General features: G+C 46.7%; 1 protein-coding gene across 3 annotated transcripts in view; it reads right to left on the bottom strand.

Annotated features, from left to right (window-relative positions):
* RPTOR (regulatory associated protein of MTOR complex 1) overlaps window positions 1–25,340 on the bottom strand; it is a 539,367-nt gene that overhangs the window by 92,679 nt on the left and 421,348 nt on the right. For all 3 annotated transcript variants that reach the window (XM_089539327.1, XM_089539336.1, XM_089539347.1), the window contains 2 exons: window positions 24,423–24,606; window positions 22,408–22,518 (listed from right to left, as the gene is read on the bottom strand). In XM_089539327.1, the coding sequence (XP_089395453.1) occupies window positions 22,408–22,518; window positions 24,423–24,606 (295 nt within the window). The remainder of the gene's footprint in view (window positions 1–22,407; window positions 22,519–24,422; window positions 24,607–25,340) is intronic.

Here is a 25,340-nt window from a genome sequence, read left to right as displayed (position 1 = left end):
AAATCAAGGAACCACACACTGCTCTACTCAACCAGCCCATTTCGTTAGAAGAAATCAAACAGGCAATCCAAAATCCCAAACCAGGAAAATGTCCTAGTTTAGATGGATTTACAGAATTTTTCAAGTTATGTTATAACAAAATTGCCCCACACCTACAAGATCTATTCAATGAGATAATATCACAAGACTTATGTCCCCAATCTTGGCACACTTCCAGAATTGTCCCCATCCCCAAAACAAGTGACTGTCAACCTCCCACCTCAGCATTTAGGCCGACAGCATTAATAAACCAGGATGCAAAACTAGTGACCTCAATTCTATCGATCAGAATTAATAGCTGAAAAAGATGAACTTTGGAAATAAATTTATTAGTATGCTAGAAAACCTGTATCCAAACTCAGAGGCTTTAGTGACAGTCAATAGAATAAACTCCTCTACCTTTAGGCTCCAAAGGGGAACTAAATAAGGATGTCCCTTATCCCCGCTGTTATTTGCTGTTGCAATAGAACTCTTAGCCACCTCAATCAGAGAAAATGAAAACATAAGGGGACCCAGAATAGGAAGAACAACCCATAAATTAAATCTCTTTGCAGATTATGTGATCATCTTCCTAAAACAACTCAAATAATCCTTCCCTACCTTACGCACCATGTTAAACTCTTTTGATACATTTGCAGGTTTCCAAATTAACTACTCAAAATCTAAACTGCTATGTCTCAACATTGCTCATGAAGACTAACTAGACATTCAAAAAGCTTCCAGTTATTTCCAGTTGAAACCCTCAGGATTTACCTACATAGGAATCACCGTTACAAAAGATTTCAGTCAGATAATCCCCAGAAACTACAACAAAATAACTAAATGGTTAACCTTTAAAACACTAGAATGGAAGAGACTGAAACTCTCTATTCTAGGCAGAATATCCTTCATTAAAATGTTTCTTGTCCCTCACCTATCCTTTCTATTGCAAACAATCCCACTTCAACCACCGTAAACTAAACTCAAACGCTGGCAAAATCTCACTAATACATTTGCTTTTAACCTTAAGATGCCCAGATTCAGGAAATCCACATGACTATGGGGACATAGGCCTTGTGACATTATAAAAGGGGGAGGTTAGCAATGCCTGATCTTGAACTATAATTTGCAGCATTCCAATTTTGTCAAATCCCTCATTTAATTAAAAAAGATCAGAGCATACACTGGGTTAATATGGAAATGAAAGCCCCACAATCAATCAATCTTGCTTTGTTCTTTAACAAACCCACTCCGCAAATAATTATGAGGATGGCAGGCATCAACATGAAGTTTGCTCAGACAATTGGTACAGAAGCCCTGCAGGCCAATGTCCAGCAGCTGAAGGAGTATTATTATTATTATTATTATTATTATTATTATTATTATTACAGATGGCCACAAGGGCCATCCAGTCGAACCCCTTGCCACTCAGGAACTCAAAATCAAAGCATCCCCAACAGATGGCCATCCAGCCTCTGCTTAAAGACCTCCAAAGAAGGAGACTCCACCACACTTTGAGGGAGTGTGTTCCACTGTTGAATAGCTCTCACTGTCAGGAAGTTCCTCCTAATGTTAAGGTGGAATCTCTTTTCCTGTAGCTTGCATCCACTGTTCCGAGTTCTAGTCTCTGGAGCAGCAGAAAATAACCTTGCTCCATCCTCAATGTGCCACCCCTTCAAATACCTAAACAGGGCTATTATATAACCTCTTAACCATCTCTTTTCCAGGCTAAACATACTCAGCTCCCTAGAGAGGAGAGCAGCTGTGGGACAGTTGTAGGGGTGGATAAGAGAAAAGCATGGGCACAGTTGGTGCTTCTCATATTTTCCCTTTTGAAAAGGGAAAATACTGTGTTGCAGAGAAGTCATGAACAGTACACATGCATTAGAGAGGAAGTAGGAAAAAAGGCAATGAAAATGTATGTGTGTGCTTATGGGTTCACATGACCATATGTAGGGATCAAAATGGTTGAGAAGTGTGAGTAGAACAGAGTTAACTTTATGGACAAATGAGTGAATGATGCTGGAAGTGGAGAAAAGAGGGACCTGGGGGTTAGAATCGTGTGTGTGTGTGTGTGTGTGTATGCCTTCAAGTTCCCTGTCAGCTTAAGGTAACCCCATGAATTCCATAGAGTTGTTTTAGGCAAGGAATACTCAAAGGTGGTTTTGCCAATTCCTTCCTCTGCAATATAGCCCACAGCATCTAGGATTTACATGAATTCAATATTGATGACAAGGAAACTGAAATAGTTAAGGATTTCCCATACCTTGGATCAATAATTGATCTGAATGGAGACTGCATCAAGAAATCAGAAGACTAGGACTTCTAAAGTGCAAAGATATAAAACTCATCACTAGAGTTAGGATTGTTCAAGTCATTGTATTTCCCATCACCATGTATGGATGTGAGAGCTGGACAGTGAAGAAAGTTTATAAGAAGAAAATCAGATCATTTGAGAAATGGGTTGCTGGAGGAGAGTTCTAAGGATAGTATGGATGGCCAAAAAGACAAACAAATGAGTCCTAGACCATATTAACTCTCCCTGGAAGCCAAGATAAACTAAATTGAGGCTGTAGTACCTTGGCCACATCATGAGAAGGCATGACTCACTAGAAACGACAATAATACAGTCCTTATCCACTGATTTTTTATCCACGGATTCAAGCATCTATGGCTTGAAAATGTTCAAAATAGTATAAATTCCAAATAGCAAACCTTGATTTTCCATTTCATAGAAGGGACTCCATTTTGCTATGCCATTATATTTAATGGGACTAAAATATCCATGGATTTTGTTATCCACGGGGCATCCTGGAACCAAACTCCAGCATATAACAAGGGCCCACTGTACTAGGAAAAATGGAGGACAGTAGAAAGAGAGGAAAACTTCATGCATTATTAATAGACTCAATCAAGGAAACCATGGCCTTGAGCCTGTGAGATCTGAGCAGAGTGGCTGAGGGCAGGGGAGGTGTCTCATTTATGGGGTCATCATGAGTTGAAGTCAACTCAATGACAGTTAACAACAAACCTGGTATCCAGGTACTAACCAGGGCTCATCCCGCTTGGCTTCTAAGAGCATAAAGGAGAGAGATGTCTGGATGGAGAAATCAGGGGAAGGAGGTTCTTCTATGACTTGCATGTTCATGTGCTTTTGCATAAAGATATATTGGGCCCTTGGTATCTGCTAAGGTTTGGTTCTGGGACCCTCGGTGAATATTGAAATCTGTGGGTGCTCAAGTCCCTCTCAATATAGTAGCATAGTAAAATGGGGTCCCTTATATAAAATGGCCCAATCAAAGTTTGGTTTTTTTGGATTTTTTAAAAAATTCAAGCCATGGATGATAGAATCTATGGATACAGAATCCATGGATGCAGAGGGCCAACTATATTTAAATCAGCTACAGAGTTGGCTACAGGCTTCTACACTGTAATCCAATGTATACCTACCCAAAAGTATGCCTAGCAAACACAAGGGACTTCTGAGCAGAGGCATTACTAGGCACTTTAAAGATCTGGTTCTATACAGAGATTACTGGTAGGTTACTTGATATCTACTATATATATCTGTTTCTGGAGGGGGGGGGGCAAAGAATGGAATAGATCCATGGCCCTGGGCAAAACATTTGGCTAACAACACCCCTGCATTTGACTGGCTGGAAATCAAAATCTATTTCCATTAAGACAAAACAAAGTGAGGCATACCTTTGCCCAACATGTTTTATTTAAAGTTTCCCATAAACTTTAGTTTTAGGAGACAGTCCAACACAAATGGGGGAAAGGGAATATGAGGTCAAAATGAAAATACGATAGGATCATTGCAATCTTAAAGTATCCCAACAGGAAGATTAGGAAAGAAAATTCTCCAACCATTTGTAGTACAGTATCATCAACAATAACAGGGAATAGGGTTTGTGCTGGAAAATCCTTGGTATGATGTAACTCATATTCTTAGTGTGAGATGACCATTGTGCTAAGTAATACATAGCCCTGAAACCCCTAAGTCACCCAGAAAAACAAATCTCTCTCTCTCTGGTACTATAATTCTTTGTTCAGTTTTTTTTTTTTAAAAAAATCAGAGTACTACAGGTATTCTTAAGGCTCTACTTTTTTAAACATCAAAGTAGTCATATTAAGAAAAACACACCCTGTGTGAACAAAAAATGTAATTTGATTGAATGTCTGGAGTGATTTATTATATTAATAAGACACCATCATGGTGAAGAGCTATTCTCAGAAAGCAGACAAATGTTTTTAATAACCATTTGAAGTTAACATATTGCCCACTCTAAATGGTAAAACAGACACCCTTATATTTATTATTTTGTTTTTGAAAAAATACTTTTAAAATTGTACTGTCCTCAGGACATTGAAACGAATACACATAACTTGGTTTGCCAAAGTATTTGGAGTGTAATCAACAACTTGAAGCTTACAAAATCGAATCAGAGTAGTAACGTTTTCAAAATGCTCTGTAGCTATAGGTATAAAGGGGAAATTAATTAGATTTGTGTTGTTGTGAATCAAGTGCCCACTGTTTTACTCGAGAGAACATTCAAATTCAGAAGAAACAAACCTCAGAAATTTGCAAATATACCTGTAATATATGTTGTAGCATAGAACGTTTGGACAGGGAACCAACTAAAGTACTGCTCTGTTCCCTCAAGGAAAGGGGTGGGGAATATTTGGCCTGCAACTCTCAGCAACCTAAACCAGCCTCTAACAGACATATGATGAACATAACCTCCTACCTAGAAAAAAGACTCAGAGAGAGAGAGAGAGAGAGAGAGAGAGAGAGAGTGGTTGCTCATCTGTACTCAGTATTTTGCGCTGCCCAGAGAACAATAGGCATACACAGCACCATTGCAGGAAGGTCTTTAAATTGTTTTTTTAAAAGGTTGTTACTGTTACATGTGTTGAAGTTGACTCTAACTTATGGCAATTCTATCTGATGGTTTTCTTGGTAAGATGTATTCAGAGGTAGTTTGACACTGCCTTCTTCTAAGGCTGAGAGAGAATGATCCACCATGGGAGTGACCCATAAATTTCCATGGGTGAGCTTTGATTGGAACTCTGATCTCCTGGAGTCCTACTCCAACACTCAGAAAACTATGTCACAATGCTTCTCCATAAATAGTCTCATCAAGGGCTCTCTGCCTTCCCCCAAGGAGAAATGATTGTAAATGGAGATGGGGGGGGGGGGGGAGTTATCAGTTAGGAAAGTGGTGACTGGTAGGATTGAGGTTTCTCAAAATGCATGCCCCAAAATTGACCCCTAAATCTCAGGTCAACTTATTTATGGGTCAGTATGGTAATGTGATAGCAGCTCTTTCAGATTTTCCCATAGAGATAGGAGAGCAGTTTCTTTCTCTTTTGAGCCAAGCAGAAAGTCCTGGGTGATTAATTGCTTTAAAAAAACAACAACAGAGACCCTCTCCCACTGGTGCTGTTTGGGAAATGAAAAGCTGAAATAAAAAGCCTCAGTTAAAAAGCCTCTTGCCCCAAGAACACATACGGACAGGTTGCTTACCTGTAACAGTATTTCTTCGAGTGGTCATCTGCGAATACATACAAATGGGTTTTACTGCGCCTGCGCAGTGCTGTTCGGAAACTTCTGGAATCACTGGGCAAAGTTTACTTTGCAACATATAGAAACTTTTTGGCGGTAACTCCGCCCACCCGTTATAAGGCCCCTGCCTTCCCGCTCTTTCCCCAGTTCCGCAATTTTTTCCGCCAAGCAGGCGATGGAAAGAGCCAATAAGAGCAGGACACTGAAGGGATGGACGGGTGGGATTTGTATGTATTCGCAGATGACCACTCGAAGAAATACTGTTACAGGTAAGCAACCTGTCCTTCTTCTTCATGGTCTCTGCGAATCATACAAATGGGTTTAGACTGACAAGCTTAGGTATGCGGCGGAGGGAGTGTCCTGAAACCACAGCTATGGTAAACCAAAGGTGTATTTATTGGAACAATAAACATTTTGAACCATAAAAAGAGTCAGTCTTTTGTTGATGCACAGACCAAACATAGCAATAACATTGCTAGACCTGAGAAGGGAACAAAAGGTCGTGCAAGACCAGTCCCATAGAAATTGTGCAAACCAACATTTAACAAATTGGAAACAGTGGCATATGTACATAAGCGCTGAAACACAAACCATCAGTAGTGCAGTTAATGCAACCCTGAAACCAACACAGCCCTCCCGAAAGCTGTGTCTCGGATGGCTCTGGTGTCCAACCTATAATGCTTAATAAAAGTCAGAGGTTGGGACCAGACAGCAGCCTTGCAGACATCCTCCAAGGAAATCCCCGACAGGAATGCAGAGAATGCTGACACTGCCCTTGTGGAATGAGACCGAACCCTGCCCGGGAGAGGTTTGCCCAAAAGTTCATAGCAGAGGTTGATGGTACCGGCCACCCATTTGGAAAACCTCTGCGCAGACACAGGCAACCCTTTCTTCGGCTCCGAGTAGCACTGGAAGAGTCTTTCGGAGCGACTGGAGGCAGCAGTTCTGTCCAAGTAAAAAGCCAGTGCTCTCCTGACATCAAGAGAGTGCAGGCTTCGCTCCGCATCCGAAGTCGGGTTGGATGCGAGAGTAGGCAACACAATGTCCTGGCACATGTGGAAAGCAGACACAACCTTAGGCAAGAAAGTAATGTCTGTCCGAAGGACCACCTTGTCCCTGTGAAACCTCAGGAAGGGTTGGTCCCTCCGCAAGGCATAGAGTTCGCCCGCACAGCGGGCAGAGGTGATGGCCACAAGAAAAGCGGTTTTCCAAGTCAGTAGTCTCAAGTCCGCTGTGGCCATCGGCTCGAAGGGCTTGGACTGGAGCGCGGACAGTACCGCCTCCAAGCTCCAAGCCGGCGCCGGTACCGACACAGGAGGATGCAAGTTGGCACATCCCTTAAGGAGCCCTTTCACCAAGGGATCCCTGAAAAAGGAAGCCCTCCCCCCGAATTGGTACTTGGCACAAATGGCAGATAGATAGCACTTGATGGATGCGAGGCACAGCCCCTCATCCAAAAGCGCCATCAAAAACTCCAGCACCACTGGAGTAGACACTTGAGCAGGAGACAAGCCCTTTCAGTCAAGGAAGAGGCTAAACCTCTTCCATTTCAGGGCATAGGACCGCTGGGTGGAAGGTTTCCTTGCAGCCAGGATCACCGTCCTCACCGCCTCCGGCAGGTCGGTTAGGGCTGTATCCTCCAGGCCACCAGCGGCAGGCTCTCGATGTCCGGGTGCAGGATCTGGCCGTCCTGGATCGACAACAGGTCGGGATGGAAGTCGAGGCGGAGGAAGCATCTCCTGGAGAGGTGGAGAAGGGATGCGAACCAAGGGTGTCTCGGCCACCATGGGGTGATCAGGATCGCATGCGAACGGTCCGTTGTCATCTTGGACACCACCCTGATGATGAGAGGGAAGGGAGGAAAGGCGTAAAGCAGCTCTCCCGTCCAAAGGAAGGCAAACGCGTCTCCGAGGGATCCGTCCATTTGCCTTCTGGAGCAGAACTGGGGACAGTGGCTGTTCCACTCGGTCGCGAAGAGGTCGATCCGGGGGGTTCCCCACCGCTCGAACAGGTTGCTGACCGTCTCCGGATGGAGCCTCCACTCGTGGCACACCGAAGAGGACCTGCTTAGGCGATCTGCTAACTCGTTGTCCTCTCCTGGGAGGTGCATCGCCTGGAGGAGCACCTGTCTCTGGATGCACCAGTCCCAGATGCGAAGAGTGATCTCGAGCAGAGTCCTGGACTTGGTGCCTCCTTGCTTGTTGATGTAATACATCACGGTAGTGTTGTCTGTCCTGAGGAGGACCACCTTGCCTGTGACAGTGAGCTCGAATGCCCTCAGGGCCTTCTCTACTGCGAGCATCTCCAAAGCATTGATATGGAGAAGCTTGTCCTGGGCCGACCACTTGTCCTTGACAACCAGGTCGAGCAGGTGGGCGCCCCAACCCTCCAGGGAAGCATCGGTCGTAAAAGTCAATTGCGGCTGAGGTTGATGGAAGGGCATCCCGATGCAGACATTGTGGCCGTCCAGCCACCATCTCAGCGAGGCGGCCACCGGTCTCGGTACCGTGAGCCACTTGGAAGGAGGGTCCTCCATCGGAGAGAAGACTGAGAGGAACAAGGACTGCAGTGGTCGGAGGCGAAGCCTTGCCCACGGCGTCACGAACGTCGTCGACGCCATGTGGCCCAGCGCCACCTGGACGTCTCTGGCCCTCACTCTTCTGTGAGAGGTGCAAGGCCTCAACGATGCCACCAACGCCTGGAAACGGTCCGGAGGGAGAAAGGCGGAGCATCTGTTGGAGTCGAGGATGGCTCCGATGAACTTGGCCTGTCTGGTCGGAGTGAAGTGGGACTTCTCTTCGTTGACGACCAGTCCGAGAGAGTCCAAAAGGTGCAAGGCGAATGAGACCGCCTCTCGGAGCTCGTGCTGTGAATCTGCGGCAAACAACCAGTTGTCCAGGTACGGGAAGACTCTGTAGCCCCTCTGATGAAGGTATGCCACCACCGGGGCCATACACTTCGTGAAGACCCTCGGGGCCGTGGCAAGACCAAAGGGGAGCACGTTGTAGTGGTACGCAGTGGAGCTGACGGCAAAGGCGAGGAATCTCCGGTGGGACTCCCGAATTCCGATGTGGAAGTAGGCATCCTTCAAGTCGACCGTCGCGAACCACAGGCCCTGGTGGAGAAGCGGCAGAATAGAAGCCAAGGTGACCATCCGGAACCGACGGTATTCAAGAAAAAGGTTGAGTTCCCTCAGATCCAAGATTGGTCTGATGCCCCCATCCGCCTTCGGTACCGTGAAGTACCTGGAGAAAAAGGCCCTGGAGGACTGGTCAGGTGATAAAGGGGAGATTGCTCCCTTGTCCAGCAAAGTGCGCACTTCGTCGAGAATGGTGTCCGAGGGGGGAGTGGACATGAAGGCTCCAGTTGGGGGGAGCTCTTGGAACTCGAGGGCATAACCCCTACGGACGATGTTGAGTACCCACGAGTCCGATGTTATAGAGGCCCAGGTGTTAACAAAGGGCCTCAAAATGTCCAAAAAGAAAAAGGAAGGAGAGACGAAGCGCGCTGCAACCCTTCAGGCTCTCTTCTTCCCCTGGTCGGTATCCTGCCGGCGGGACTTTCGGTACCGGGAAGGAAAGTTGCGACGGCCAGAGGAGGAGGAGGACTGAGAGGGGTACCGGCGTCTCTGGGAGCCCTGCTGCTGAGGTTGACGGTCTTGTTGAAAGGTCCCCTGTGACTGACCTTGCGGCTGCCACGGGCGCTGCCTCTTTCTGAAGGGCGAGATGGGAGCCGATGACATCCCGTGCTTCTTCGCCGCCGCCTTCATTCTGAACTTGCGGTTCAGGCGCTCGTCGGTCTCGGCGTGGAAGAGGCCGCTACCATCCAGGGGCATGTCCTCTATGGCTGACTTGACGTTGGCATTGAGGTCCGAACCCCTTAGCCACGCATGCCGGCGCAGAGCCAACGAAGCCGACATCGCCCGTCCTGCACAGTCAGCCACATTCCTGGAGGCAGTGATGAGCCAGCTGCCGATCGAATGGGCCTCATCACGGATCTCTACCAGGCGTTGCTGGGTCTCGTCTGGGACGTCCGGGACGAGTGGCGAGATCCCTTCCATGAGTGTCTGGATGTACGCCCCCATGCAGGCGTTATAGTTGATGGCCTTGACTGCGAGGGCTGCCGCCGAGTAGGCCTTCTTGGCCAGACCATCTACCTTCTTTGCTTCCCGGTCGACTGGGGAAGTTGCCTGCTTGGGGACGAAGCCCTGCTGAGCCCCTTCTACAATTGCCGAGTTCTGCTTGGGGTGATCGGCCAACCAAGAGCAGCTCGAAGGGGAGATCCGGTAGAGGGACTCGATCTTCCTTGAGGATCCGACGAGTGAAGCTGGCGCATCCCACGACCTCCGGACAATGGACTCAATGGAGGGCAGCAACGGGATGGAGGGGGGTGTGGGCACCCGGCCATGTACCCGACGTTCCACAGGATCCCGAGCCTCCTCCTCGGGGTAGGAGAGCTCAATGTCCAGGGCCCTTGCCATCTTAATGATGTGCTCATTAAAAGAGCGCACATCATCCGTGGGGGAGGAAGGCTCCAGGTTGTGCATCCGCTGTGGAGACGCCTGGATGGAGGTGTCATCGTCGTCGGAAGGCTCTCCCGACGGCAGCAAGGGTTCCCCCTCAGAGTCGGTGTCAGAGGTGAGCGGGATGTCCGGGACCCTGACTCGAGTCGCCGAGCGCGCTGGGATCTGCAAGGGTGGTAGCTCTGTGGGGGAGCGACGCGGTGCAGAGGCTGAGGCCGGCGCATGGGAAGGGGCAGGCTCGTCATCTTGGGAGGCCACCGGGCGTAGGTTGAGCTGGGTGAACTCCCTGAAGGCAGTCTCCCTCGGCACTGACATGTAGTACCTCCCGGAATCGGGGTCAAAAAACATGTCAGTGTCCCTCTCCGTCGGTTCATCGACCTCTGAGTGGATGGAAGGCGAAGGTGACAATCTCCGAGGGAGCTCAGTTGGCAACTCATCGGCGTGGGCAAAGTCGACCGTCGACGGTAGCGGGGTGTCCAGGACAGTGGCTGCATGCGAGGTGGACGAGCCATCGGGGCGCGAAGAGGTTGGTGTTGGAGCCTTCTTCGCCGGAGAGCGCTGCTTGTGGGAAGCACGCTCCTTTCCCTTGGAGGAAACCTCCGACCCGGTGTGGTCCTTGGAAGACTTAGGCCTCTTTGGTGCAGAGCCCTCCGTTGTGCCCTTGTGGTGCCTCTTCTTGGACGACCGTGGTGTCTCGGCCCGATCCTCGGGGGGGAAGAACGGGTTGTCCGGCAGGTCCAGCAGGACGGCAGCTCTTGTGGATTGAGGCTTAGATGTCTTAGCCTTTTCCACCGGTGCAGTCTTTCCTGATGAGGATGCACCCTTCTCGGGCCGCTCGGAGGCGTGTCGAGATGGCTTCGAAGAGGCCTTGGAGGACGGAGTCGGGACCGACGAGGCCTCCGCACACTCCTTCACGCGCGAGCCCTCCGGGGACAGCTTTCTCCCAGGCTTTTCCTTAGGCTCGGTACCCTCAGACCCCGACTGTTTGTGGGGGTGTTTGGAGGGCTTGTCGGTGGCACTGGGTTTTCGTGAACCACGGGCCACATCGGTGGTGGTGGACGAACCTGCCATCGGTGGGGCAGACACCACGCTGGAGACACTCACCCGGGAAGATGAGGCAGCCGGCGGAGCTGAAGGAGCCGATGATGGACGGGGGCCTCCCTCCTGAACCTTGCCCAGAGCAATGGCCGAAGTCAGCTGGGACTCATGGTTCTTGCGAGCCTGGGATGAGAGGGACTTGCAGAGTGGGCAAGCCTTTGTGTCATGTTCTTTGCCCAAGCAGAGAAGGCAGGAGGAGTGAGGATCCTGGATGGGCACCTTGCCCCCGCAAACATCACACTTCTTAAATGGAGCAGGCATTTTCCGAAGTCGACAAGTTGAAAGGGAAAGTCCAGAAACGAGGTCAGCAGTCCGAGAGTTCGAAGTTACCAGGGGCGGGAGACAAAGAATGGTCAAGAGACGGTCCGAGGTCAAAAGCGAAAGTGATTCCAAATGCAAGCTAAAGCGAGCGAAGTTCCCTGAAGCAGCTAGCGCGGCGGAAAAAAGGAACTGGGGAAAGAGCGGGAAGGCAGGGGCCTTATAACGGGTGGGCGGAGTTACCGCCAAAAAGTTTCTATATGTTCCAAAGTAAACTTTGCCCGGTGATTCCAGAAGTTTCTGAACAGCACTGCGCAGGCGCAGTAAAACCCATTTGTATGATTCGCAGAGACCATGAAGAAGAAACACACTGAGGGAGCCTCCAAATTTTACCATCAACTTATCCATGGGTCATGACAAAATCCATAATTTTGGCCCCCAAACCTGCCCTCCAACTTATACACGAGGCTAACTTATATACGGTAAGTTGCAGAAAAGAACACATAACCAAGAAAATCCAACAAATGCTGCACTCAGTGAAGGACAAGGGAGACCCTCTCATAGCTGCAGGAGTTTATCATACACTGTGCAGCTGCGAACAAGTCTACATAGGGGCCACCAAACACAGCTTTAAAACACAAATCAAGTAACATAAGAGACCCTGCAGACTGGGTCAGCCAGAAAAATCAGCAGTAGCAGAACCTGTTATAAACCATCCTGGGCATAAAATGCTGGTTGAAAACACTTAAATTCTGGACCATGCCAACAACTATCAGGTCAGAATGCATAGGGAAGCCATTGAAATCCATAAACACCTGGGCAAAATCAACAGGAAAGAAGAAACCCTTAAAGTAAACATAGAGCCCATACAGACAGGCCAAACTAAAGCTGCTTCTGGTCACTTTGGAGTGACCCGAAGCAGTTTTAGTTTGGCCTGTTTGTATGGGCCCATAGTTTGGCTACCAGTCCTGAAAAACACCAATATAAAGACCCAGTAAATACAAATGGAAATCCCTCAGGGTGAATGGGGTTTCCCAGCAGACCATGGATCATTAAGTAATCTCCTCACCTTCCCGCTCGGGCCCTCCATTCTGATAATCAAAGTCTGCTGTCTCAGCCCAGAATTTTCTCTGCCCCATCCCGGATTCGTTCCTTTTCACTTGCTGCCCCTCACTCCTGGAACCTCCTTCCCCCATGAACGCGGCTCATCACTTCTTTAACCAGTTGCAAAACTGAGTTGAAGACCATCCTGTTCAGAGAAGCGTTCCCAGGCATTGCATCACTATTATTTGCTATCTGATGTTTTTAATTTATTGAACCCTTTCCTGTATTGTTATGTATTATTTATATGTATTATGCTATTATTTCTTAGATTGTACGCCATGGGAAAGTTTACTCCTATCTGTCTTATTGTTTGTATATACAGTGCTATGCAAATCTACAGCACTATATAAATAAAGCATAATAATAATAATAATAATAATAATAATAATACTCTATATGGTAACAGTAGATTACTATATTCCAAATACTGGAAGAGAAGCCAAATGCAGTGGATCCTTGTTATACGCTGGGGTTTGGGTCTAAGATCCCCGTGGATAACAAAATCCGTGGATGCTCAAGTCCCATTAAATATAATGACACAGCAAAATAGTGTCCCTTATAAAAAATGAGCAGGTTTACTCTTACCTATTTTATTGTTTGTATGTACAGCACTGTGCAAATCTACAGCGCTAGATAAAGCATAATAATAATAATAATAATAATAATAAGTAAATAGACACCCTGAGGTCTTGCCATTCAACAGCAGAACAATACTCAGATTAACACGTAAATCACTTCCTCTCAACCAGCGGTATATATACCCCACTCTCTTCCATGACAGCTGCTGGCGAAATGTCAGGAATAAACTCTTCTAGAACACAGCCTCATACCCCGAAAAAACAACCAAAAACTATGTTTTCCCAATTCAAAATATTAAATTCCTGGGAATATCTAACATACTGCTTTAATGTTGTCCTAGAAGAAGCTTCACTGTATACATAGGCCTATACAGTGTATAGCTCTATACAATATTATAGAGTAAGAAGAGTATCTTTATGACCTTGGGATTTTATGAAGAGGATAGTTTGTTGTCCCCTCAGGTTCTAATTCATATGTCCGAAAAACAGCCTGGCAACAAACTGAAACCCTGAAGATGCACTAAATCAAGCAGGTTTAAGTAGAATTCAAGCAGAAGATATGATCTGCTGATCTCTGTGGATAAAAAGGTCTTCACTTAAGTACAATGTTGCAGTTGTATTTCAGCATTAATAAAACTAAAAACTAAAAAAAGTGTGAGAGATCAACAGTTGCTGCTGAAAGGCAGCATCTTAAAGTACACAGCAAGCAAAAATGGCAATAACGTGTGATTTTTGAAAAGTTTGTGTTGATGCTCCTTTGTATCATCATACAGGCAGAATACTTAATCAAATATTGCTGTTATGGTGCACAAAAAAAAATACACATTTGGTTTTCAGAGCAGACAAAAGCACTTTCAGCATGTGATCTAAAATGATCTAACACTCCTCGGAAGTGTTCGGAAGACAATCTGCTCTCTCGATCCCTGTCCCTCATGGTTAGCAGCACAGGGGGGACCGGCAGTAACTTTGTTGCTGCAACGGATTATTAACACATCTTTGAGGGAAGGGCAATTTCCATCGGAGTTAAAATTGGCCATTGTAAAACCTTTATTAAAAAAGCCCTCCCTCGACCCCCTGGTACATAATAATTATCGGCCAGTCTCGCTGCTGCCATTTTTGGGGAAGGTGATTGAGAGGGCGGTTGCAATCCAGCTTCAGTCGGTCTTGGATGAAACGGATTATCTGGACCCATTTCAAACTGGCTTTCGGGCGGGTTACGGGGTTGAGACGGCCATGGTCGCCTTGGTCGATGATCTCCGTCTGGGCATCGACAGGGGAAGCGTGTCCTTGTTGGTGCTCTTGGACATCTCAGTGGCTTTCGATACCATAGACCATGGTATCCTTCTGGAACGCCTGGCTGAGGTGGGAATCGGGGGCACTGCGCTCCAGTGGTTCCGGTCCTACCTCTCCGGGAGGTTCCAGATGGTGCAGCTGGGAGACGTGTGCTCCGATAGGAGGGCCCTTACAACTGGGGTCTCCCAAGGAGCCATTCTGTCTCCCATGCTATTTAACATTTACATGAAACCGCTGGGAGAGATCATCCGGAGACATGGGGCGCAGGGTTATCAGTACGCTGATGACACCCAGATAGTCTTCTCTATGTCTCCGACTGATGCAGTGACCGAGGATGGCGTCTCTCCTCTCGTGGCATGCCTGGAGTCAGTAATGGGCTGGATGAGGAAAAACCGACTCAGCCTGAATCCAGAGAAAACGGAGGTACTCGTGATAGGTTCCCCTGGTCCAGGAATGGCGGTGGTTCCACCTGTCCTGAACGGGATCACGCTTCCTGTGAAGGACTCCGTGCGCAGTCTGGGGGTGTTTCTTGACTTGTCGCTCCACCTCACATCTCAGGTGAATGCGATGGTCAAGAACACCTGTTATCAGCTTCGGCTTATTCGCCAGCTGCGCCCATACCTGGCCCAGAGGGACCTTGAAACGGTGGTACATGCTCTGGTAACCTCTAGATTGGACTTCTGCAATGCGCTCTACATGGGGCAACCCTTGTATCATACTCAGAAGCTACAGCTGGTACAGAATATGGCGGCCAGGCTGGTCACTGGTACTTCCAGGACCAGCCATATTACACCGGTGCTTAAAGATCTGCACTGGCTGCCTATTCGCTTCCGGGCACAGTACAAGGTGTTGGTGATTACCTATAAAGCCCTACATGGCTTGGGCCCAGGATACCTGAAGGACCGCCTCTCCCCATACATTCCGCCCCGCACCCTCAGAACTTCTGGGCAGCAATTACTTAGGGTTCCTGGGGCCAAACTCTCCTCTACAACGAGGAGGATGTATTCCATCGTTGCCCCGACCCTTTGGAACACGCTGCCCACAGAGCTCCGCTCGGCCACCTCCCTGGCTCAGTTTAGAAGGGATTTAAAAACCCTTCTATTTCAAACTGCATTCCCCGAGTGAAGACCTGGATGGCCTCCCTCTCTTTGCTGACGGCAAGTCGGATGGCTGACCGGGGGGGTTTTATGACTGTTTTAATTTGCTTTAATGTATGTACTGTTTTTACTATGTTGTTCACCGCCCTTATCAATGGAAGGGCGGTATATAAATAAAAGTTTTATTTATTATTATTTATTTATAGTGGTACTCAAAGTGGTGGTCAATGGTCTGGTGTGGATCCATGGACCATCAGTTACTGGTCCCTGGCAAGTATGAAGAAAGAAACCATTGTAGCCAATTGGCATAAGTATGATGTTGGTTCCTGTCATGTGGGCGAGAAGGACAGTTCTCCACTCCTGATACCTTGTGGAGGCATTGATATAAATATTTGTGTCATATTTTGTGCACATTCTTGTGGTCTTCTCCAGCCATCTCACTCCAGTTTGCTTCTGTGTGAAGTAATGAGGAAAATGTATAATGAAGGATTTGTCTTCAGTAACAGCTAGAGACAGTATTAATCTACTCACTGTATCAGACACAATATCAATATCATGAATTCAGCACTGTCTTCTCACTGTGGAGATGAATAGATGCATGATGAGAGAGGAGGGACTAAGATTTTCTTTGAACACAAACCTCTGTAGTAATTAGTAAGAAAAGATAGACAAAACACAGCTGCCTGCTCCAAACATGCAGACAGCTGCTTAGAAACTGTCCTTTTCTGCACCATTGTGATAACTGTGTGTCATTATTATACATAATTTACATAACATTGAATAGAATACCATCTAGCTCTCATTTATATTCCTTTGAAACAGATTGCTATTGCTCCTGGTCTTACAGATGGAAATAGGGGCTCAAATATAATAACCCAAGGAGTAAAAACTATGGCTGAGCAGGGTTGGAACACCTGTTTTCTAGGTCTAAAGACAGCACACTGAATGACCTGCATGAAATGCCTGGGTTTTTAAGTATGAAATTTCCTTCATTTTAGAATTCATCCTGACCTAGTAAGGGACCATTTATCGTATATGAATAAATGTCTTAGCAATATATCCTAGTTTACACACTCTTGCCAACTTCTGTTTCAAGGTCTCCTTGAAGAACTGTTCCATTGTAAAGATCTTTTCATATATTACATCTTTTTAAAGGCATGACTGAAACAAATAAGTGCATCTAAAAGGTATACTAATCGGGGAGCCATGATCACCCACAATGCACTGCTAGGCATTTGCTTGATAGTGCACTTCATTTATGCCTTTATAACATATGAAACATGATTGTTTCACTTAACTTTTTATCTTTTGTTTAGGGCAGTGGTTCCCAACCTTCCTAATGCCATGACCCTTTAATACAGTTCCTCATGTTGTGGTGACCCAACCCATGAAATTATTTTCATTGCTACTTCATAACTGTAATTAAATACATAGGTGTTTTCCAATGGTCTTAGGCGACCCCCATGAAAGGGTCATTCGACCCCCAAAGGGGTCCCGACCCACAGGTTGGGAACCACTGGTTTAGGGCAAAGAAGGACAGGCTGCTTACCTGTAACTGTAGTTCTTCGAGTGGTCATCTGTGAATCCACACAAATGGGTTATTCTGCACTTGCGCAGCATTTCCGGATCCTACTGGAATCGCTAGGGAAGACTTTTTGGCGGTAGCTCCGCCCACCCTCTATATAGACCGGAGGTCTTCCCGCCCTTTCTCAGTTTCAAAAATGGTCCGCCGTAAGAGCAGACAAGGAAGAGAGAAGGACACGACAAAGGGGAGAATGGGCAGCTCGTTGTCTTCCCCGGGGAGATGTGCGGCTTGCAGAGTGATCCGTTTCTGGATGCACCAGTTCCAAATTGCAGAGTGAGGTCCAGGAGGGTGGCAGACCTGGTACCGCCCTGCTTGTTGATGTAATACATCACAGTGGTATTGTCCGTGAGGAGGAGGACGACCTGGTCCCGCAGGAAGGGCTCGAAGGCCTTCAAGGCTTTTTTGACTGCCAATATCTCGAGCGCGTTGATGTGGAGTCGGCGTTCCTTGGGAGACCATCTCCCCTGGACAGAAAAATTTTCTGAATGGACTCGGTTTGTGGTTGTGGAGCCACGAAGGGAATGCTCACCAAGATGTTGTGAGCGTTGAGCCACCAGCGGAAAGAGCGGGCGACAGGCCTCGGGATGGTGATCCACATCCGTGGGTTGTTGAAGGCTGGGCTGAAGACTGAGAGAAGCCATGACTGGAAGGGATGCATGCGGAGGCGGGCCCACAGCATGACATATGTCGTGGATACCATATGACCCAGTGCAACCTGAGCTGTCTGGGCAGTGATGTGCCAGGAAGAAAGGCAGTGAAGAATTGCGGACCTGAGGTTGAGGAACCTCTCGTGAGGTAGGTAGGCTCTGCAGGACATGGAGTCCAGGATGGCCCTTATGGAGTGCACCCTTTGAGAGGGACAGAGGAAGGACTTTCCTATGTTGATCCTGAGTCCCAAGTGATGAAGGAGTGAAAGTGCCGTCTGAAGATGGGAGATAAGCATCTGCTTGGACAGAGCCACAAACAACCAATCGTCAAGGTAAGGGAAGACAATGATGTTCTGATGGTGGAGATGTGCAGCCAGGACCGCCATGCACTTTATGAACCTCTCGGAGCAGTGGACAGTCCAAAGGGCAGTACACGGTACCGAAAGAAGTCGGGCCCAACTGAAAAGGCGAGGAGGTCCCAGGGATCTTTCCGGATGCCAATGTGGAAGTAAGCATCCTGGAGATCCAAGGTCACGAACCAATCTGACTCCTGCAGGAGAGGCAAAATGGAGGCCAAAGTTACCATACGGAAATGTCTGTAGGCAATAAAGGAGTTGAGAAAACGCAAGTCCAAAATGGGCTGAAGGCCACCAGAGGCCTTCGAGACAATGAAATATCTTGAAAAAAGACAGTGTCAGGTCCGGGACAGGAGGACAGGCTCAATGGCCCCTTTTTGAAGCAAGGAGCGCACTTTGTCGAGAAGGGTGTCTGAGGGGGTGGTGGTGAGAATGATACCCCTTGGGGGTGAAGATTGAAGCTCCAGGGCATAACCCCTACAGAGGATGGAAAGCACCCAGGAGTTGGATGTTATAGAGGCCCAAGCGTGGTGGAAGTGGGCCAAACGATCCCCAAAGGGAGTTGACGGGACGGAGTGAGCTAGGAAGTCTCAGAAGTGGCACTTGCCTTGTTCTGAGTCCTTCTTTTGGAAGGGTTGTTTATATTTTTGTTTTTGTTGGCGTTTTCCCTGCTGTTGTTGAGGGGGAAAGCACTGTTGTAGGTAGTCCGTGGACTGGTTGGATCTACCTTGGTTGTGGGGTAGGGAGGCCTTTGCCATCTCGAGCGGCGTTGAGAAAAGGAAGGATGAGAGGTAGAGGAAGAAGACATACCATATTTATGGGCTGTGTTCTTCATCTTATTTTTGAAGTCAAGTTTCTCATCAGTGTCCTTGTGAAAGAGTCCCGTTGCGTCGAAGGGGAGCTCTTCAATGGCCTGTTTGGCTTGAGGCGTGAGGTCTGAGGACCTTAGCCAGGCATGGCGTTGGAGGGCCAGTGCGCCTGAAAGTTGATGTGAGGCACAATCAGCTGAGTGCTGGGCTGCCAAAATTTGATGGGAGGCAAGTGCATGGGCTTCTACATGGATGGCCATGGCCGTCCGCTTTTTGTCAACAGGGAGGTCTTCGTAGAGGGGAAGAGCTTTTCCCTAGAGTTGCTGTTGATAAGCAGCCATGCAGGCCAAATAGTTCTGGATCTTGAGGTCTAGAACTGCAGAGGCATAAGATTTCCATGCCATGCCATAGTGTCCAGTTTGCAACCCTCCTTGTCATTGGGGGTCAAGGTTGTTTTTGGGGCCGAGTGGATCTGAGAGGCCTCGACAATTGCAGAATTCGCGCGAAGGTGCTTGAAGAGCCAGATCTCTTCCAAGGGTGTGATGCGGTAGAGATTGTCAAGATTTTTCGTTGAAGGCTGGGCCATCGACAGGAAGGGCCAAGAACTTTTGGCAATCCTAGACATCGAGGGTAGGAATGCAATGGAGGTCGGGATTGGCAGTTTGTCCCAAACCCTCTCATCAATGGGATCCAGAGCTTGAGAGTCTGAATGTAGGACTTCAACATTCAGGACCTTGCCCATCCGGATAATCTGCTCCGAGAAGGAAAAGATGTCATCTGAAGGAGAGGGCATGTTGACGGAGGAGAGCACCTGAGAAGGCTGGATAGGGACATATTCCGAGATGGAGTGGTCCGCGGATCCAGCAGATGCAGTCCTGGTACGGACCGAAAGGGCCTGAGTGGTTACCGGCACTGGTAATGCAGAGCAAACTTGCAGGGTGACGGCAGAGGGCATCTGAATGGGTCGGACTGGTTCCACTCAGGAGGCCGAGGAAGGTCGGGACCAGAGTGGAATGGAAGAGGTGACAGACCTTGGAGGAGGCAGGAGAGGTTCAACCGGCTGGAAGGTTGAAACGAAGCGGCCCCCACGGACTTCAGAAGGATCCAAAGGCAAAAAAATAGGATCCTGTGGCTTCATCAAACACAACATCCCGTCTAGGGGGTTCAGCAAAGACAGAGGAGCCATCATCATCCTGTTCGTCATCAAAGCAAATGACCTCTGACATTTGTGAGAGCTGGTCTGGAATCACCACTTGAAAGGAAAAGCCTCTTCTTCACCTTCGGTGAGTTGGCAGGGTTCAGCCAACTGGAGGAAGGAGCTCGGTCAGACCAGAGTCAGGAAAAGGAGACCGTTGAGGTTCAGGCTCTGGTTGGGCGCATGGTACTGAGCCCAGTTTGGTATCAGTGGGCTGGGCGGGCATGTTGGTAGGGGATCGACGGTCGGAGCTGTGCTTTTTTCTCGGAGTGATGGAATGAGTCCTTGGACTCGTTTCGAGATTTATGTTTCCTGTTCTCCGGTCTGGATTCTGAGGACTTTTTCACCTTAGGCGAGGATGGGTGGCCAGCCGCAACCTGGTCCGAGGACCTCCCCTTGCCTGGTGACCAGGGAGCTTCTGGAGAGGGTTTGCCCTTGGCAGCAGTAGCCTTGGCAGGGACCCTCGAAGGAGACAAAGGCGCAGTGCCCTCGGCTGCAGTAGCCTTGGCAGGGAACCCTGGAGCCACAGACGGGAGCTTGCCCTTAGCGGCCGAAGCCTTGGCAGAGGCTCTGGAGATGGAAGGAGGCTTCAGGATTTGTGCATAGAGCATGGACCTAAGCAGCATCTCTCTGTTCTTCCTGGCCTGTGGGGTAAAGGCCATGCAGTGAGGACAGGAGGCAGGGACCTGACCTTCTCCGAGGCAAAGGAGGCACAAAGAGTGTCTGTCTTGAGCCTGGATGTTAGTCCCACATTCGGTGCACTTTTAAAAAGAGTGTGCAGACATGGCTGAAAAAGGGCCAGAGGACAAAAAAAATTGTCAGGAGTCCAAGCTGTTACCGTTAATCAGAGTTCAAACCAAGTCCAAATCACAATCCAAAGAGTAGTCAAAGACAAGCAAAGTCAGCAACACAGTAAACAAAAGTGAAAGCCAAGGAAGGAGCGATTCCTGAGCAAGGTTCCTAAGCTGCTCATGCGGCAGACAAAAGGAACTGAGAAAGGGCGGGAAGACCTCCTGCCTGTATAGAGGGTGGGCAGGGCTACTGCCAAAAAGTCTTCCCTAGTGATTCCAGTAGGATCTGGAAATGCTGCACAGGCGCAGAATAACTCATTCGTGTGCTTCACAGAGACCACGAAGAAGAAATATTTGTATTTCTTTTTTTTTCATGGTGCCTAGAATCTGAGGAAGATTTCATGCCCGAGATTAAACAAATGACTATGGTAGTAAATACTTTTAATTCATGACTTCATGTAATTTGCAGAGGGTGTGTGTTTCTTGGTGCACTTCTCCAACATCAGGACTGTCAAGTTCAAACTATGTACAGAGCTCCCACATATTATAGGAAATCTATGCAATGTTGCTCTGTACAAATTACACAGGCAAAAACAGAGGATGTCTGACCTTAGCCGTTACTTCTTCCTCACAGGATATAAAGCTGTACTCATAGGGATGAATAGTGGATTTCTTTCCAAATCAGAACTACAGAAAGACTACCGCACAAGATATCTGCAAAGCCTGGCTAGAGGTTTGGTAGCCGTTAACACTGTATATATGGTAATATAGACTGGAATTCTGTTGCCCAAGAGATAGTATCTTTGTTACCACCAAACACAGTGCTGGAATACACCAGCATTTACAGCAACAGGCAGCTATAGATAAGCATGATTTTAGACTTTAATATCTCATTTCTATCTCTAATTTGAGCAATTGTGGCACATTCACAGTATTGCAATGACAGAACTCTGAATATGCCAGAGCCATGGAGTACAAGTGTGCAACCCCAACAAACATTCTCAAACAGTAATGCAGTACAAATCCCCCTTCCTAATTTTTATGTTCTTGCTGCTGATAGAATGAGTGTGGAACAGCATCTTACTGGACTGGATAAATTCAGTATTAGCTGGAGAGCCTCCAAAGGTTTTAAACACAAAACAGAGATGCAACTACAAATACTGTTATGAACAAGACTTCCATAATTTATTCTTCTGCATACCAGCCTACTACTGAATGGAAAGGAACATTAATTATTTTTGTGACTCAGAGTACATCTTTGGAAGTAAAATGGATATAGTAGAAAGAGACAGGAGACCATGCATAAGATCTGAGCAGGCACACTCGGATTCCCAGTGATTGGGCGGTATATAAATAAAACCTATTATTATTATTATTAGTGTGCTCACACTTATGCAACATATAGAAGATTCATCTGCTTGTTAGACATGCTTCAACTGCATGATTTTGCAGTTCAGAAGAAATTTAAGAAGAAAGGCGAACTGTACCTTCATCACTGGCTGGGCAAAATATTTGGCACTCCAGTCACAAAACCCTGTCTGCATTGTTACTGACATGAAGTTTTTGTGTCCCACAGTATCATCAGCATCATCAGCTGTCTGTTAGGAGAAAATTGAAGAAACATAAGTATGAATATACGCCTCAGTTAGAAAACTTGCACAGCTTGTTTTTCTAGCAGCTGGCATTTCATGGACCACAGTATGATGTCATCAAACACAAAAACATTATTGGGACAAAAATATTCCAAAGAAGCCAATACAGCATCTGTGAAGTCAAGTGTGGTAATGGATACATTTCGTCAGCAAATATTACAGACCACAGTGCCTTATGAGGAAGCAGATGGATCTTAACCACTTTTAGTTGGAATTACATGAAAACCATATAAGAATGCTAATCAAGCACTAAATATCACTGTATTGTCAGCGTGATGTTACTTAGTTTTTTAAATTTGATAACAAGGAAATCATATTAGGTGTTTCCTACCACATTTCTTCTACATGCAGCTGGGATATACTTTTTTGATATCTCAAAAATACCTCCCCCCCCCTTTTTTTTTTTTTACAGATTTACTTTCAAGGAACATATGAATGGAGGAAATTGCGAAGTGATCAAGAAAATATGTTTGCCAAAGTTGATAGGCTACTGAAAATTCTGTTGAGATGTAGAAGAGATCTGTATTCCCTAGAGCTGCCAGTTATAAGAGCAGGAAGGACCTCTGTGTCTACAGTGGCTGAAAAGGCGAATATCAGCTGGTACAACTTCTCACATTATTATGACAGCAGAAAATGCAAGTCAAAATTCTGCAGTGTCTTTCATGAATATCCTATAGGCAAAGAAACCCTCTTCTACAATGAATTTGGCTACATAATTTTTATATTCCAAGGAAGGTGCAGTCACCTTTCCTTGTGATACAGCTGCAGAAAACTTACCCAATTAAAAGATTCCTGATATACATGACCATATCAAGGCACACATTTTAAAATATTAAGCCATACTTAGCAGTGTAAAATAAAGATAGGCAATTCCTTGTCCTTCAGATTAGATTAAAACTCACAAATTCAATGGTGAAGGATTATCTCTGAAATCCAATTGCAATTGAGTCAAGGGGTTTACTTTAGTTGAGACTAACAACTGGATTTATGTATAACAAAAGTGTCATGTAAAACATCTGGAAAGTAAGATGTAAATCCATGTTAAATGCATAATGTATGAAGCAGCCCTTGATTAATATTAGCAGTACTTTTGGGAGGTACTAGTGAGAAATAATTAAATATACCAATAGATATATTAAGAAGGAGGGGACCAGAGCAACGTCAAAAACAACAACAACAAATTTCCTTCAATGTCTTCACAATTTTAGAACATCACCTTTTCAAACGTAGCAAAAACTCTATGGAACTCCCTTCCAATGGAAGCCTGCATAGCTCAGTTTCTAAGTTTGTTCTGTCATAAAGTTAAGACACAGCTTCCAGGTTACCTGATTTAATTGCGTCTTTGCTGTTTTGCTCATTTTTTTTTCTTCAAAGGCCATACAAACTGTATAAGTGGCATTAGGAACAAAATAATGCAGTATGCAATTCTATTGTTCAGTGTTCCATCCTTGGGAGGGATCACCAGAGTCTGATAACAATCTTTGGGAAAGTCCCCTCTCATGGCCTATTTCAGGAATGCCAGGAGGACTTCCTTTTAGATCTCAGAACAGACAGGCTCATGTGGGAGAAAACAGTTCTGTAGATAGCTTGCACTTCAATTGTATATGTGGTTTTTAAAGTCTTTTATTTTGTTTTTAATCACAAGGTTCCCCCCCCAAGTAAGATAGAAAATTAATAAGCAAGTAAACAAGTAAATAAATGTTATATGTTGCCAGTATTAGAGAAACAGTACATATGCTGTACCAAGAAATGGGGTGGGGAGAGCAAAACAAACGAGAGCATTTCAGGAACACAAGTTTAATGGGACAAGTCGCACGTTGACAGGGCTGCTGGGAAGACAATGATCTTACCTGATCTGGGCCTTTGTCAAACATTTTCCTTGTTCTAGGAAACTGGTGGGAATGGGGTGTGTATTGCACCCCTACACTGCCCACATTTGCAGGTCTTACAGATGAGATGTCCCGGCTGACAGGCTGTTTTGTCACATCATTGGTCAAACTGGAGCTACTGGTGCTAGTGGCTGGTGGTGATCCTCTAGTAACAGGAAAGAAAATATGAGTAAAAATATGGCTACATTGCATATTCTCCTACTGGGAGAATTCAACTGGAGGACCGATTCTTACTGTTAGTCCCAATTAGAGTAGCCTATTTGAATCAATGGGATTTACTGATTTACCATGTAACAGCTGATTCAATAGGCCTACTCTAGTGTGGACCAATCATTAGCATTTGGGCTTTAGGCTGCTGTAGGCACTATATTAATTGTCTTAAGGAAATTTAGCTTGACATTTGCTATTAATAGTCCTGTTGTATTTTTGAATGAGAGTTTGCTCCTGCTCTAGCGATACTACATGTGTACAGAAATACAGAAAATTCTATCTGTATTGTATTGTGTAAATACTGAACTTGTCTGCATCGTAGATCCCAGTGCAAGAGTTGCTGTTGTGGCTTTTACTTTGATATGTTTCATTCTCTGCAACCAGTAGCATCATGGGGTGTGGGTGTGGGTATGCACAAGCTGCACCGGGTGACACCCCAGCTGCACCCCTACCATCCCCCACGCTCCTTTTCTGTGTGCACGTGCTCTGCTTCTGCGCCCGCCGCTCCATGCCCCATGTATGCGCTGCTTTGTCCCTTGCACACACTTCCCCCAACCCACTCTCTGTCTCCAGGGAACAAACCAGCATGTGTGTGTGTGGGGGGGGGGGGGGGATTCATTTCCCTTTATGATGGTTCTGACACTGAAATATTGCAACACTGGTTATACC

This window comes from Sceloporus occidentalis, unplaced genomic scaffold (genome assembly GCF_023333645.1).
Source record: "Sceloporus occidentalis isolate IW3139 unplaced genomic scaffold, rSceOcc1.0.p SCAF_1, whole genome shotgun sequence".
Taxonomy (NCBI): domain Eukaryota; kingdom Metazoa; phylum Chordata; class Lepidosauria; order Squamata; family Phrynosomatidae; genus Sceloporus; species Sceloporus occidentalis.
This window is presented reverse-complemented; position numbering and strand designations above follow the sequence as displayed.